Source organism: Eucyclogobius newberryi, unplaced genomic scaffold (genome assembly GCF_026437365.1).
Source record: "Eucyclogobius newberryi isolate DKJ021-1_F unplaced genomic scaffold, fEucNew1.0.hap1 SCAF_2, whole genome shotgun sequence".
NCBI lineage: Eukaryota > Metazoa > Chordata > Actinopteri > Gobiiformes > Gobiidae > Eucyclogobius > Eucyclogobius newberryi.
In genome coordinates this window covers 45,317,289-45,330,608 of record NW_027315834.1, presented here as the reverse complement: position 1 = coordinate 45,330,608, position 13,320 = coordinate 45,317,289, and the positions used below count along the sequence as shown (strand labels likewise).

At 50.1% G+C, this 13,320-nt stretch overlaps 1 protein-coding gene across 1 annotated transcript; it reads right to left on the bottom strand.

Moving 5' to 3' along the window:
- Positions 1-160: 160 nt before the first annotated feature.
- Positions 161-12,758, bottom strand: wnt7ba (wingless-type MMTV integration site family, member 7Ba). The gene is made up of 4 exons (XM_072453239.1): positions 12,660-12,758; positions 5,516-5,742; positions 2,046-2,317; positions 161-1,095 (listed from the first exon to the last, which is right to left on the bottom strand). The coding sequence occupies exons 1-4, from the start codon at positions 12,740-12,742 to the stop codon at positions 616-618; spliced, it is 1,062 nt and encodes a 353-aa protein (XP_072309340.1). The 5' UTR covers positions 12,743-12,758; the 3' UTR covers positions 161-615.
- Between the last annotated feature and the right edge of the window lie 562 nt (positions 12,759-13,320).

The window sequence follows — 13,320 nt, the reverse complement described above, 5'->3', positions numbered from 1 at the left end:
TGTTGGATGCTTAAAATAGTATGTGGATATTTTAGCCTGAGGCTCCTGCTAATGAGGGCCTGGGCCCCAGGGGGACAAACGTCCATGAGGGATCTGTAAAAACTGAGAACTATTCATCTTGGCAATGTCCCATAATAAGAGCAAATGTCACTATTCAAGTGCAAAGGTTCAAAAAGCCGCTAAAACAGGCTCTGGAGCTCAGCCGAGACGCTGCTAGTGTTGAAAACAAAAAGATTTGAAGCTGTTATTTGTCCTATAAGACTTTAGCATCTTTAACATAAATAGTTTATTTTCAGTGTTCAAACATACAGTGTGAGTTTACAGTTGCTGCTTGAGCTACAATTTGCTGTTACTGGTGGTCAGAGGCGTGTCCAGTTCACGCTCCATTCTGACCCGCCTATTGTCAGTTTGTTGCATCTTTCAAAGATGTTTGTCCTCCTTTTGCTTTTTCCTTTTGGCTCTCACATGTCCAAGCATCGAGCCCAGCATCTTGCATTTAATCTTTGTCTCTCCTTAAGTAAATCTCCCAAGGATTCAAAAATGTGCAAAATATTGAATAAATACGTCATGTTCTTCACTTCAAATTGAAAGTCCTGTTTTGTGGTGGCCGCTCCATTATTTGCACGTGAAGACCTCTGACCTCTCGCTGCACGTGTTGCACTTGACGAAGCAGCACCAGTGGAACTTGCAGTTGCACTGCCACACCCGGGTGTACTGGTGGCTGTCGAACCCTCGCCCGCAGCACATGGCACCGCACCCGCCGGCGCCGGCGGACGTCCCGTTGCAGAGCCTCCCCCGCGTGCCCGTGCTCCCCGTGACCTTGTCCTCCTCGCAGTAGTTCGGGGAGCGCTCCAGGTACACCAGGTCCGTGTCCGTGGGCTTCTGGTAGCCCCGCGCCATCTTGAGACGCAGAAACGACGGCTGGCGGAGTCGGGACGCTCGCACGGGCTCCACCTGCACGGCGCCGCTGTAGCGCTCCTTCAGCAGGTACCCGATCTCCCTGAACTTGGGCAGCGTGATCCAGCACGTCTTTGTGGTGCAGGAGCCGGACACGCCGTGGCATTTACACTCCAGCTTCATCTTCTCCTCCAGGATCTGAACACAGAGGAAGAGGCGGTTCAGCTGTGAGCGCTGCCACTGTGCGACGCTAAGTAAGTCAAATGTGACGTGTACGGCACGTTTCACAGACACAAACACAATGAAATAATAAAACGCAGAACTTACGGTGAGCAACAGACAACAATACACAGGGAAATCCATCTCTAAAGCAACTGTCATTCTAAGGCCTGACTGAATAAAAGGGTTCTGAACATTATTCTGACGCTGTTTGATCATTTAAAGGTAAATGTTTTATCCATTTCAGCTGAAGCCAAGATAAATGTTGAGTATTTGCTAACTATGTAATTTAAATACTGTATTTTCCGGAGTATAAGTCGCACCGGAGTATAAGTCGCACCAGCCAAAAAAAGCATAATAGAGAAGAAAAAAACATATATAAGTCGCACTGGAGTATGAAATGCGGTTGCAAGTGTGAAAATAATGAATAATATCACCTATAAGTCGCTCTGGAGTATGAGCATATCAGTATAAATATAAGTATAAGTCGCATCCCGGCCAAAACTATGAAAAAATGGTAATATGGTAATTATTTGTCAAATTAGATCCATGTTGAAATTAACTGAATCCCTGGACTAAAAATGGGCCTTTGCATTTCTGCAGCTGATGTGTAAAGTTCCTCTGTGGTCTCAGACCGGTTTGTATTCAACATTAGACACTATTTTCCCTTTTGTGCCTAAATTGTTTTCTTGTCAAACATGTTTTTCTTCGCGAACGGGAAATGTTGTGATTTGTTTATTTCGCACATTAGTTCTATCCACAAACGCACCGTAGCAAAGATGGAAAATAATCTATGCAAACCCAGAACGGTCGACATTATATTTTGAGCGTTCTCACTCGACGTCACCTTCTGGGCCAGAGCTGCAGTTTCTCCCTAAACAGTAACAGATTTGTCCCCATTTCATACAAATACTCTCTCTGGATCGTACCTTTCTTCCCGCCTCGTTGTTGTGGAGGTTCATGAGTCTCCGTGCGTTCTTCTTGATCTCCCGCGCGTCCACAAACCTCCTGGAGAACTCCACCCCGTACTTGACGTCCGCCGAGCAGCCGCCCCACTTCCAGCCCTCCTCCTGGTCGTGGTAGCCCTGCTTGTCCCGGTCGCAGCCGCACTGGCTCAGGTTGCCCTGGCTGCAGGCGGCCGTCACGGCGTGGGCCACTCCAGCCGCCGTGATGGCGTAGGTGAACGCCGCCTCTCGGCTTCCTGGAAACGACCACAGCTCATTATTTATCATCAGTGAAAGTTTTTTTTTCTTCTTCATTTGCAGAGACGGTGCGGTCGACGGTGGCTGAGGCCGTCTCCGACTTCATTATGCAGCTACTCACAGCGCCAACGCCTGAACACACGAGTATTTGTACCACTCATCCTCTACGATTCTTTAATATCATATTCTCTTGTCTTTGAGTCAATTTAATATTACCATTTATTCATATTACCAAGTATTATCATTTCACCTAATCTGACACCGACAAACTATCAAAATATTGTCGTGAGTGCACTTGTCTCGGTCCCTCTGTCGTGAGTGCACTTGTCTCTCGGTCCCTCTGTCGTGAGTGCACTTGTCTCTCAGTCCCTCTGTCGTGAGTGCACTTGTCTCGGTCCCTCTGTCGTGAGTGCACTTGTCTCTCGGTCCCTTTGTCGTGAGTGCACTTGTCTCGGTCCCTCTGTCGTGAGTGCACTTGTCTCTCGGTCCCTCTGTCGTGAGTGCACTTGTCTCGGTCCCTCTGTCGTGAGTGCACTTGTCTCTCGGTCCCTTTGTCGTGAGTGCACTTGTCTCTCAGTCCCTCTGTCGTGAGTGCACTTGTCTCTCGGTCCCTCTGTCGTGAGTGCACTTGTCTCTCAGTCCCTCTGTCGTGAGTGCACTTGTCTCTCAGTCCCTCTGTCGTGAGTGCACTTGTCTCTCGGTCCCTTTGTCGTGAGTGCACTTGTCTCTCAGTCCCTCTGTCGTGAGTGCACTTGTCTCTCGGTCCCTCTGTCGTGAGTGCACTTGTCTCTCGGTCCCTTTGTCGTGAGTGCACTTGTCTCTCAGTCCCTCTGTCGTGAGTGCACTTGTCTCTCGGTCCCTCTGTCGTGAGTGCACTTGTCTCTCGGTCCCTTTGTCGTGAGTGCACTTGTCTCTCAGTCCCTTTGTCGTGAGTGCACTTGTCTCTCGGTCCCTTTGTCGTGAGTGCACTTGTCTCTCAGTCCCTCTGTCGTGAGTGCACTTGTCTCTCGGTCCCTCTGTCGTGAGTGCACTTGTCTCTCAGTCCCTTTGTCGTGAGTGCACTTGTCTTGAAGTGAACCCTCAAAGCCCTGTCCGGTCGAAGGCCTTAAAGGTCAAACAGGCCGTGTGTTTAGAAGTGCGTCTTTAACTCACTGTAGAGCACATTTCCCCTTCTCCGGCTCGGACAATGTCATCCTTCTCTCTTCTCTCTTCACGGCCTCTCTCTTCTGTTGCACTGGCTTTCCTCCAGTCTGACAAACTGACACGGAAAACCTATTGAGCTTGTGGTTCTCTCGGTCCATAATTCATAACAAACTCTCAAGTCTTCTCTCATCAGGCGCAGTCCGTGACCCTTTCCCTTATGTTGCGCAGGCAGCGTTCGGGGCTGTTGGGCATTACTACAGCCAAGCAGTCATCTCCTGACACCGTGATTTGTTTGGATTGTTCGCTCGGCGCACGCAGGGCTTCATTGTTGCCATCCAGCTGCTGTAGCTGATTTCAATTAGTGGTTAGCGTGAGGATCTCTGGCCTTTCTCTCCGCTTAATAACCTCACGGGCCCGGCAGGTCAATCAGGACGAGGTCGCTTGCCACACGGGGGTCGGTCTGAAGTCAAAGACGAGTGTTTTTAAAACCGCAAAGACCCCGACTGACATGTTGGACGGTCGGAGTCTAAACAGTTTGTGACTCCAAGTTATTGTTCCTGAAATTACCCTGAAATATTGAAACGCTTACACTGCCCACACGGTACAACCTTCATTTAGAAAAGGTCGGCATTGTTCAAATCTGACGCTGACGACCACGACGCGTTTGCCGTTCACACGATAAACTCTCACTTTGAATTCATTTTAAATCCTCGTTCGCCACTTTCTGTTTGTTCCATTTTAATTGTGTCAGTAAATGTCAGTAAAGACGTTTTATTCCAGCGCTTCTTTGAATTAAAGCACATTTCACTGGAGAGTAGAGATATTTCCCTTTGACTAAAGAAATGAAAGCGTCCAGACGTCTGCTTGTCTCCTCTGTTGGAGAAGGCGATTGCTTCCAGAGCCGTCGGATTAAAGATGACTCCAAACGCCACGGCGAAACCATAACAAAACATTTTGAACTCGGAACATAATTTACACAAGTGGTTCCTTAATGAGCTTCTAAGAAAATCTAGAAAGACTTTGTTCTGTGAAGCGAGGACACATAATCCCCCAGAGTTTGCTCATAACTCTGAACAAACAAACAAAAGGAACTGTCGACCAGCCGCTCTGTTCACTCTGTTAGAAGAGAGAATAAAGTACAATACATCCAAAAAGATTACCGTATTTTTTGGACTATAAGTTGCACCAGCCAAAAAAGGCATAATAGAGAAGAAAAAACATATGTAAGTCGTATTTTTGGGGGGAAATGTATTTGATAAAATCCAAGAACCAAGAACAGACATTTCATCTTGAAATGCAGTTTAAAATAATAACAGATGAGAGAACATGGTGAATAGGTGTACGTATGCTAACGCTAACACCTTCAGCTACATGACGTATGCTAACGCTAACACCTTCAGCTACATGATGTATGCTAACGCTAACACCTTCAGCTACATGACGTATGCTAACGCTAACACCTTCAGCTACATGAGGCACAGACAGAACTGTGGTAAATGTCTGGTATGTTAACGTAACATATGAACAGTTATTCAGATAACTATAGCATAAAGAACATGCTAACAAGTTTAGCAAAGCATCAGTTTTACCCCAAATCACTAAATCCATTCAATTCTTCTTCCTCTGTGTCACTTCTAAACAACTCCACAAACTCCAGAGGAAGAGGAAGTGCAGATTAGAGTCACTTAGAGCCTGGAGCGCCCTCCTGCGGTTGCCAGTGTGAAAATAACGAATATCATCACAAATAAGTCGCTCTGGGGCCAAAACTATGAAAAATGTATAGTCCGAAAAATACGGTAATTTAGTCTTCTTTAACTCTTGATACTCTTATTTACAGACCAGTGTTTGTGTGTTGTCAATAAACACACAAACACAGCCCGATGGAGGAAGTACAGTTCTAAAGTACAGTCCAATACTATCTATTCCATTCCGTGTTCACACCTGAATCACAAATGAGTTTATACATATTTTAGTGGACTTTTGTCATACGTGTTGATCATTTCCCGTCAGTGGATGAACGGTTCCAGACATTTGCAGAGCGCTGACAGACTGACCTACTCTGAGCTCTTGTCCGAACACGGTCCTCTCCCCCAGAGCGGAGCAGTTCCAGCGCCCGTATCTGAACTGGTACTGGCACTCGTTGATGCCCTGCTGCGCCCCCTCCCCGATCACGATGATGGCGTCCGGGCGGCTCTGGCACAGGGCCCTCTGCCGCGGGGCCAGTCCCGGGATCTTATTACAGATGATGTTGGCCCCTAAAGCGACCACCGAGGACAGCGCCCTACGGAGAAAGCACAAACGGAGAATATCAAACGCAGCGGGAGACGGAACGGGACGTTTCAGCGGGACACGGACCCCCAAACGTTTGAGACGCGGACCCCCAAACGTTTGAGACGCGGACCCCCAAACGTTTGAGACGCGGACCCCCAAACGTTTGAGACGCGGACCCCCAAACGTTTGAGACGTTTGAGACACGGACCCCCAAACGTTTGAGACGTTTGAGACGCGGACCCCCAAACGTTTGAGACGCAGACCCCCAAACGTTTGAGACACGGACCCCCAAACGTTTGAGACGCAGACCCCCAAACGGACCCCCAAACGTTTGAGACGCAGACCCCCAAACGGACCCCCAAACGTTTGAGACGCGGACCCCCAAACGTTTGAGACGCGGACCCCCAAACGTTTGAGACGCGGACCCCCAAACGTTTGAGACGCGGACCCCCAAACGTTTGAGACGCGGACCCCCAAACGCTTGAGACGCGGACCCCCAAACGTTTGAGACACGGACCCCCAAACGTTTGAGACGCGGACCCCCAAACGTTTGAGACACGGACCCCCAAACGTTTGAGACGCGGACCCCCAAACGTTTGAGACGTTTGAGACGCAGACCCCCAAACGTTTGAGACGCGGACCCCCAAACGTTTGAGACGCGGACCCCCAAACGTTTGAGACACGGACCCCTAAACGTTTGAGACGCGGACCCCCAAACGTTTGAGACGCGGACCCCCAAACGTTTGAGACGCGGACCCCCAAACGTTTGAGACGCGGACCCCCAAACGTTTGAGACGCGGACCCCCAAACGTTTGAGACGTTTGAGACGCAGACCCCCAAACGTTTGAGACGCGGACCCCCAAACGTTTGAGACGCGGACCCCCAAACGTTTGAGACGCGGACCCCCAAACGTTTGAGACGTTTGAGACGCAGACCCCCAAACGTTTGAGACGCGGACCCCCAAACGTTTGAGACGCGGACCCCTAAACGTTTGAGACGCGGACCCCCAAACGTTTGAGACGCGGACCCCTAAACGTTTGAGACGCGGACCCCCAAACGTTTGAGACGCGGACCCCCAAACGTTTGAGACGCGGACCCCCAAACGTTTGAGACGCGGACCCCTAAACGTTTGAGACGCGGACCCCCAAACGTTTGAGGATGCTTTCTGTAACTCGCCTGAAAATAGTGATTATCAAATTTAACGTAATTTTTATCAGGAAAACTGTTGGTTTGTATTTGCTGATTTAGGATGAGTTTAAACATTCACACATTCGCCATCAAAACTGGGACTAAACCAAGACTAAACCCGACACTAAACACACATCAGAGCAGGACTAAACGAGGACTAGAACAGGACTAAACGAGGACTAGAACAGGACTAAACGAGGACTAGAACAGGACTAAACGAGGACTAGAACAGGACTAAACGAGGACTAGAACAGGACTAAACGAGGACTAGAACAGGACTAAACGAGGACTAGAGCAGGACTAAACGAGGACTAGAACAGGACTAAACGAGGACTAGAACAGGACTAAACGAGGACTAGAGCAGGACTAAACGAGGACTAGAGCAGGACTAAACGAGGACTAGAACATGACTAAACGAGGACTAGATCAGGACCAAACGGGGACTAGATCAGGACTAAACGAGGACTAGAGCAGGACTAAACGAGGACTAGAACATGACTAAACGAGGACTAGATCAGGACCAAACGGGGACTAGATCAGGACTAAACGAGGACTAGAACAGGACCAAACACGAGGACTAGATCAGGACCAAACGGGGACTAGATCAGGACCAAACGGGGACAAGATCAGTACTAAACGAGGTCTAGATCAAGGACTAGATCAGGACTAGATAAAGGTTGATCGTGACTGAACGAGGACTAGATCAGGACCAAACGGGGACTAGTTCAGGACCAAACACGAGGACTAGATTAGGACCAAACAAGAGGACTAGATTAGGACCAAACGGGGACTAGATCAGGACCAAACACGAGGACTAGATTAGGACCAAACACGAGGACTAGATCAGGACCAAAAACGGGGACTAGATCAGGACCAAACGGGGACTGGATCAGGACCAAACGGGGACTAGATCAGGACCAAAAACGGGGACTAGATCAGGACCAAACGGGGACTAGATCAGGACCAAACACGAGGACTAGATCAGGACCAAACACGAGGACTAGATCAGGACCAAACGGGGACTAGATCAGGACCAAACACGAGGACTAGATCAGGACCAAACGGGGACTGGATCAGGACCAAACGGGGACTAGATCAGGACCAAACACGAGGACTAGATTAGGACCAAACACGAGGACTAGATCAGGACCAAACGGGGACTAGATCAGGACCAAACGGGGACTAGATCAGGACCAAACACGAGGACTAGATTAGGACCAAACGGGGACTAGATCAGGACCAAACACGAGGACTAGATCAGGACCAAACACGAGGACTAGATCAGGACCAAAAACGGGGACTAGATCAGGACCAAACGGGGACTAGATCAGGACCAAACACGAGGACTAGATCAGGACCAAAAACGGGGACTAGATCAGGACCAAACGGGGACTAGATCAGGACCAAACACGAGGACTAGATCAGGACCAAACACGAGGACTAGATCAGGACCAAACACGAGGACTAGATCAGGACCAAACGGGGACTAGATCAGGACCAAACACGAGGACTAGATCAGGACCAAACGGGGACTAGATCAGGACCAAACGGGGACTGGATCAGGACCAAACGGGGACTAGATCAGGACCAAACACGAGGACTAGATTAGGACCAAACACGAGGACTAGATCAGGACCAAACGGGGACTAGATCAGGACCAAACGGGGACTGGATCAGGACCAAACGGGGACTAGATCAGGACCAAACACGAGGACTAGATCAGGACCAAACACGAGGACTAGATCAGGACCAAAAACGGGGACTAGATCAGGACCAAACGGGGACTAGATCAGGACCAAACGGGGACTAGATCAGGACCAAACGGGGACTAGATCAGGACCAAACACGAGGACTAGATCAGGACCAAACACGAGGACTAGATCAGGACCAAACACGAGGACTAGATCAGGACCAAACACGAGGACTAGATCAGGACCAAACACGGGGACTAGATCAGGACCAAACACGAGGACTAGATCAGGACCAAACGGGGACTAGATCAGGACCAAACACGAGGACTAGATCAGGACCAAACACGAGGACTAGATCAGGACCAAACACGAGGACTAGATCAGGACCAAACGGGGACTAGATCAGGACCAAACGGGGACTAGATCAGGACCAAACACGAGGACTAGATCAGGACCAAAAACGGGGACTAGATCAGGACCAAACGGGGACTAGATCAGGACCAAACACGAGGACTAGATCAGGACCAAACACGAGGACTAGATCAGGACCAAACGGGGACTAGATCAGGACCAAACACGAGGACTAGATCAGGACCAAAAACGGGGACTAGATCAGGACCAAACGGGGACTAGATCAGGACCAAACGGGGACTAGATCAGGACCAAACGGGGACTAGATCAGGACCAAACGGGGACTAGATCAGGACCAAACATGAGGACTAGATCAGGACCAAACACGAGGACTAGATCAGGACCAAACACGAGGACTAGATCAGGACCAAACACGAGGACTAGTTCAGGACCAAACACGGGGACTAGATCAGGACCAAACACGAGGACTAGATCAGGACCAAACGGGGACTAGATCAGGACCAAACACGAGGACTAGATCAGGACCAAACGGGGACTAGATCAGGACCAAACGGGGACTGGATCAGGACCAAACGGGGACTAGATCAGGACCAAACACGAGGACTAGATTAGGACCAAACACGAGGACTAGATCAGGACCAAACGGGGACTAGATCAGGACCAAACGGGGACTGGATCAGGACCAAACGGGGACTAGATCAGGACCAAACACGAGGACTAGATCAGGACCAAACACGAGGACTAGATCAGGACCAAAAACGGGGACTAGATCAGGACCAAACGGGGACTAGATCAGGACCAAACGGGGACTAGATCAGGACCAAACGGGGACTAGATCAGGACCAAACGGGGACTAGATCAGGACCAAACATGAGGACTAGATCAGGACCAAACACGAGGACTAGATCAGGACCAAACACGAGGACTAGATCAGGACCAAACACGAGGACTAGATCAGGACCAAACACGAGGACTAGATCAGGACCAAACGGGGACTAGATCAGGACCAAACACGAGGACTAGATCAGGACCAAACACGAGGACTAGATCAGGACCAAACACGAGGACTAGATCAGGACCAAACGGGGACTAGATCAGGACCAAACGGGGACTAGATCAGGACCAAACACGAGGACTAGATCAGGACCAAAAACGGGGACTAGATCAGGACCAAACGGGGACTAGATCAGGACCAAACACGAGGACTAGATCAGGACCAAACACGAGGACTAGATCAGGACCAAACGGGGACTAGATCAGGACCAAACACGAGGACTAGATCAGGACCAAAAACGGGGACTAGATCAGGACCAAACGGGGACTAGATCAGGACCAAACGGGGACTAGATCAGGACCAAACGGGGACTAGATCAGGACCAAACATGAGGACTAGATCAGGACCAAACACGAGGACTAGATCAGGACCAAACACGAGGACTAGATCAGGACCAAACACGAGGACTAGATCAGGACCAAACACGGGGACTAGATCAGGACCAAACACGAGGACTAGATCAGGACCAAACGGGGACTAGATCAGGACCAAACACGAGGACTAGATCAGGACCAAACACGAGGACTAGATCAGGACCAAACACGAGGACTAGATCAGGACCAAACGGGGACTAGATCAGGACCAAACGGGGACTAGATCAGGACCAAACACGAGGACTAGATCAGGACCAAACGGGGACTAGATCAGGACCAAACGGGGACTAGATCAGGACCAAACGGGGACTAGATCAGGACCAAACGGGGACTAGATCAGGACCAAACACGAGGACTAGATCAGGACCAAACACGAGGACTAGATCAGGACCAAACGGGGACTAGATCAGGACCAAACACGAGGACTAGATCAGGACCAAACGGGGACTAGATCAGGACCAAACACGAGGACTAGATCAGGACCAAACGGGGACTAGATCAGGACCAAACGGGGACTGGATCAGGACCAAACGGGGACTAGATCAGGACCAAACACGAGGACTAGATCAGGACCAAACACGAGGACTAGATCAGGACCAAACACGAGGACTAGATCAGGACCAAACGGGGACTAGATCAGGACCAAACACGAGGACTAGATCAGGACCAAACGGGGACTAGATCAGGACCAAACAAAGTCCACACATCTTTTTTTGGTCCTAGTTTTAGCCCAGTTTGAGTCCAAAAGTAGACTTGGGTTCGGTCCTGTTCTAGTCCTTGTTTAGTCCAGATTTAATTCCAGCTCTTGTCCCAGTTTAGTCTCAACTTTGATCGTGAACGTGCTCAATTTCACACCAAACAACAATCGCACAAACACACAAACTGACACTTAAGACATGGAGAATAAACCAACCGCACGCGTTTGCCAGATTTCACGTTTGTACTTTTTGGTATCAGTGAGATTCTTTGGTGCATTCTGCAAAACGACATCATTCAACGTGTTTAAAACGATCAATTACACGCCCAATTTCCATAACCAGCCATTTTAAAGACCGGTCCTCCTCTGCGTCCTGGCCCACAGTCGAACAATCCCTGCCATGGCATAAACACGGAGCCAAACGAACAGAAGTAACCCGACGAGTGAGATATTTGCGGCCACATTTACCCCGACATCACAATCAATTATGTCTAATCCAGGAAGAAACCGAACAAAGGTCTTTTATGAACATTTAAGCCCATATATTACTGTCTGCTTTGCCTTAACGAGCGTGAGGCAGTCCAGGTCTGTTCCTCTGAGCGTTCCGGGGCCTCGTAATGCCACAGGCCTCGTTACACAGGGCCGTGGGCACCGAGCGGGCCCCGGAATCACCCTTTTCCATACGGCCCGGGACATGACTGCAGCTGGGACCGTCCTAACGAGGTGTGCGCCTGTGACCGTCATCGGCTTTACTACATATCGTGATTGACACTTTCATATCGGAGTGGGTCACGCTCTCTCCGGTCACTCGTTATTGGCCTAATGGTCCGTTCAAATGAGTAACGCGTAATACAGCCACACGTGTTTGAGTCTTATGAAGCAGTTCATGAAAGTAATTAAAGAAAAAGTGAATAAAAGGCGTTGAAGTCACGCCGTTGTTGGAGTGTGCGCTCAGACTTGGACAAAAGACCCAAGCGATTACGTGTTTCATTTTGTCATAAATGATTAAACTACTATCACATGTGTGAGATCATGTGCACAATTAGCTTCTTTTTTTTTTTTTTTTTACATTTCCAAAAGACCATTTTTAGATTTGGAAACATTGAGTTACAACCGTTACTTTACGCACACTTTACGCACACTTATACTCTTTACGCACACTTTACGTACACTTATACTCTTTACGCACACTTTACGTACACTTATACGCTTTACGCACACTTTACGCACACTTTACGTACACTTATACGCTTTACGCACACTTTACGTACACTTATACATTTTATGCACACATTACGTACACTTTACGTACACTTATACATTTTATGCACACATTACGTACACTTTACGTACACTTATACATTTTATGCACACATTACGTACACTTTACGCACCTGCGACTGCCGAACCACCGCGATCAGACCGTGCTGTGCGTAAAGCGCGTGCCATCCGCGTGATTCACGCACACACAGACACACGCGCACGCACACACACACAGACGCGCACGCACACACAGACACACACACGCACGCACGCGGCCGGGACACGTACAGGTAGCTACCGCTGGTGAGGATGAGGAAGATCTGCGGGTAGTAGACGGACAGCAGCGCACTGCGGGACGAGATGATGAGCATGATGGCGCATCGAACACGTCGGGACTCCTCTGGCGGGGTGAAAGTGCGCGATGGGGGTCCGCAGTCCCGCTCGCGCCCGCTGCAGATGTCCTCAGGGGGAGATGAGGGGTCCGCAGTCCCGCTCGCGCCCGCTGCAGATGTCCTCAGGGGGAGATGAGGGGTCCGCAGTCCCGCTCGCGCCCGCTGCAGATGTCCTCAGGGGGAGATGAGGGGTCCGCAGTCCCGCTCGCGCCCGCTGCAGATGTCCTCAGGGGGAGATGAGGGGTCCGCAGTCCCGCTCGCGCCCGCTGCAGATGTCGGGATGAGAGCTAGAGGAGCGCTGCGCCTGCTCCGGACTGCGCTGCCCATGTGCCGGACAGAGGCTGCTGCATCCCTCAGGCCAAAGCGCGCTCTGTCACCTGGATGCACACGCCAGGGCTGGACCACGGGAGGGGGAGGAGGGGGAGGAGGTGGTGCTGCTCTGGAGGTGGTGCTGCTCTGGTGGTGCTGCTCTGGTGGTGCTGCTCTGGTGGTGCTGCTCTGGTGGTGCTGCTCTGGTGGTGCTGCTCTGGAGGTGGTGCTGCTCTGGTGGTGGTGCT

Excerpts from the sequence above, each read along its gene's own strand:
- wnt7ba (XM_072453239.1), bottom strand. The coding sequence starts at position 12,742 with ATGCTCATCATCTCGTCCCGCAGTGCGCTGCTGTCCGTCTACTACCCG. Across the intron at positions 2,318-5,515 it reads CGGACAAGAGCTCAGAGTAG|GAAGCCGAGAGGCGGCGTTC; the intron begins GTCAGTCTGTCA and ends GGTCGTTTCCAG. Across the intron at positions 1,096-2,045 it reads ACAACGAGGCGGGAAGAAAG|ATCCTGGAGGAGAAGATGAA; the intron begins GTACGATCCAGA and ends CTCTGTGTTCAG.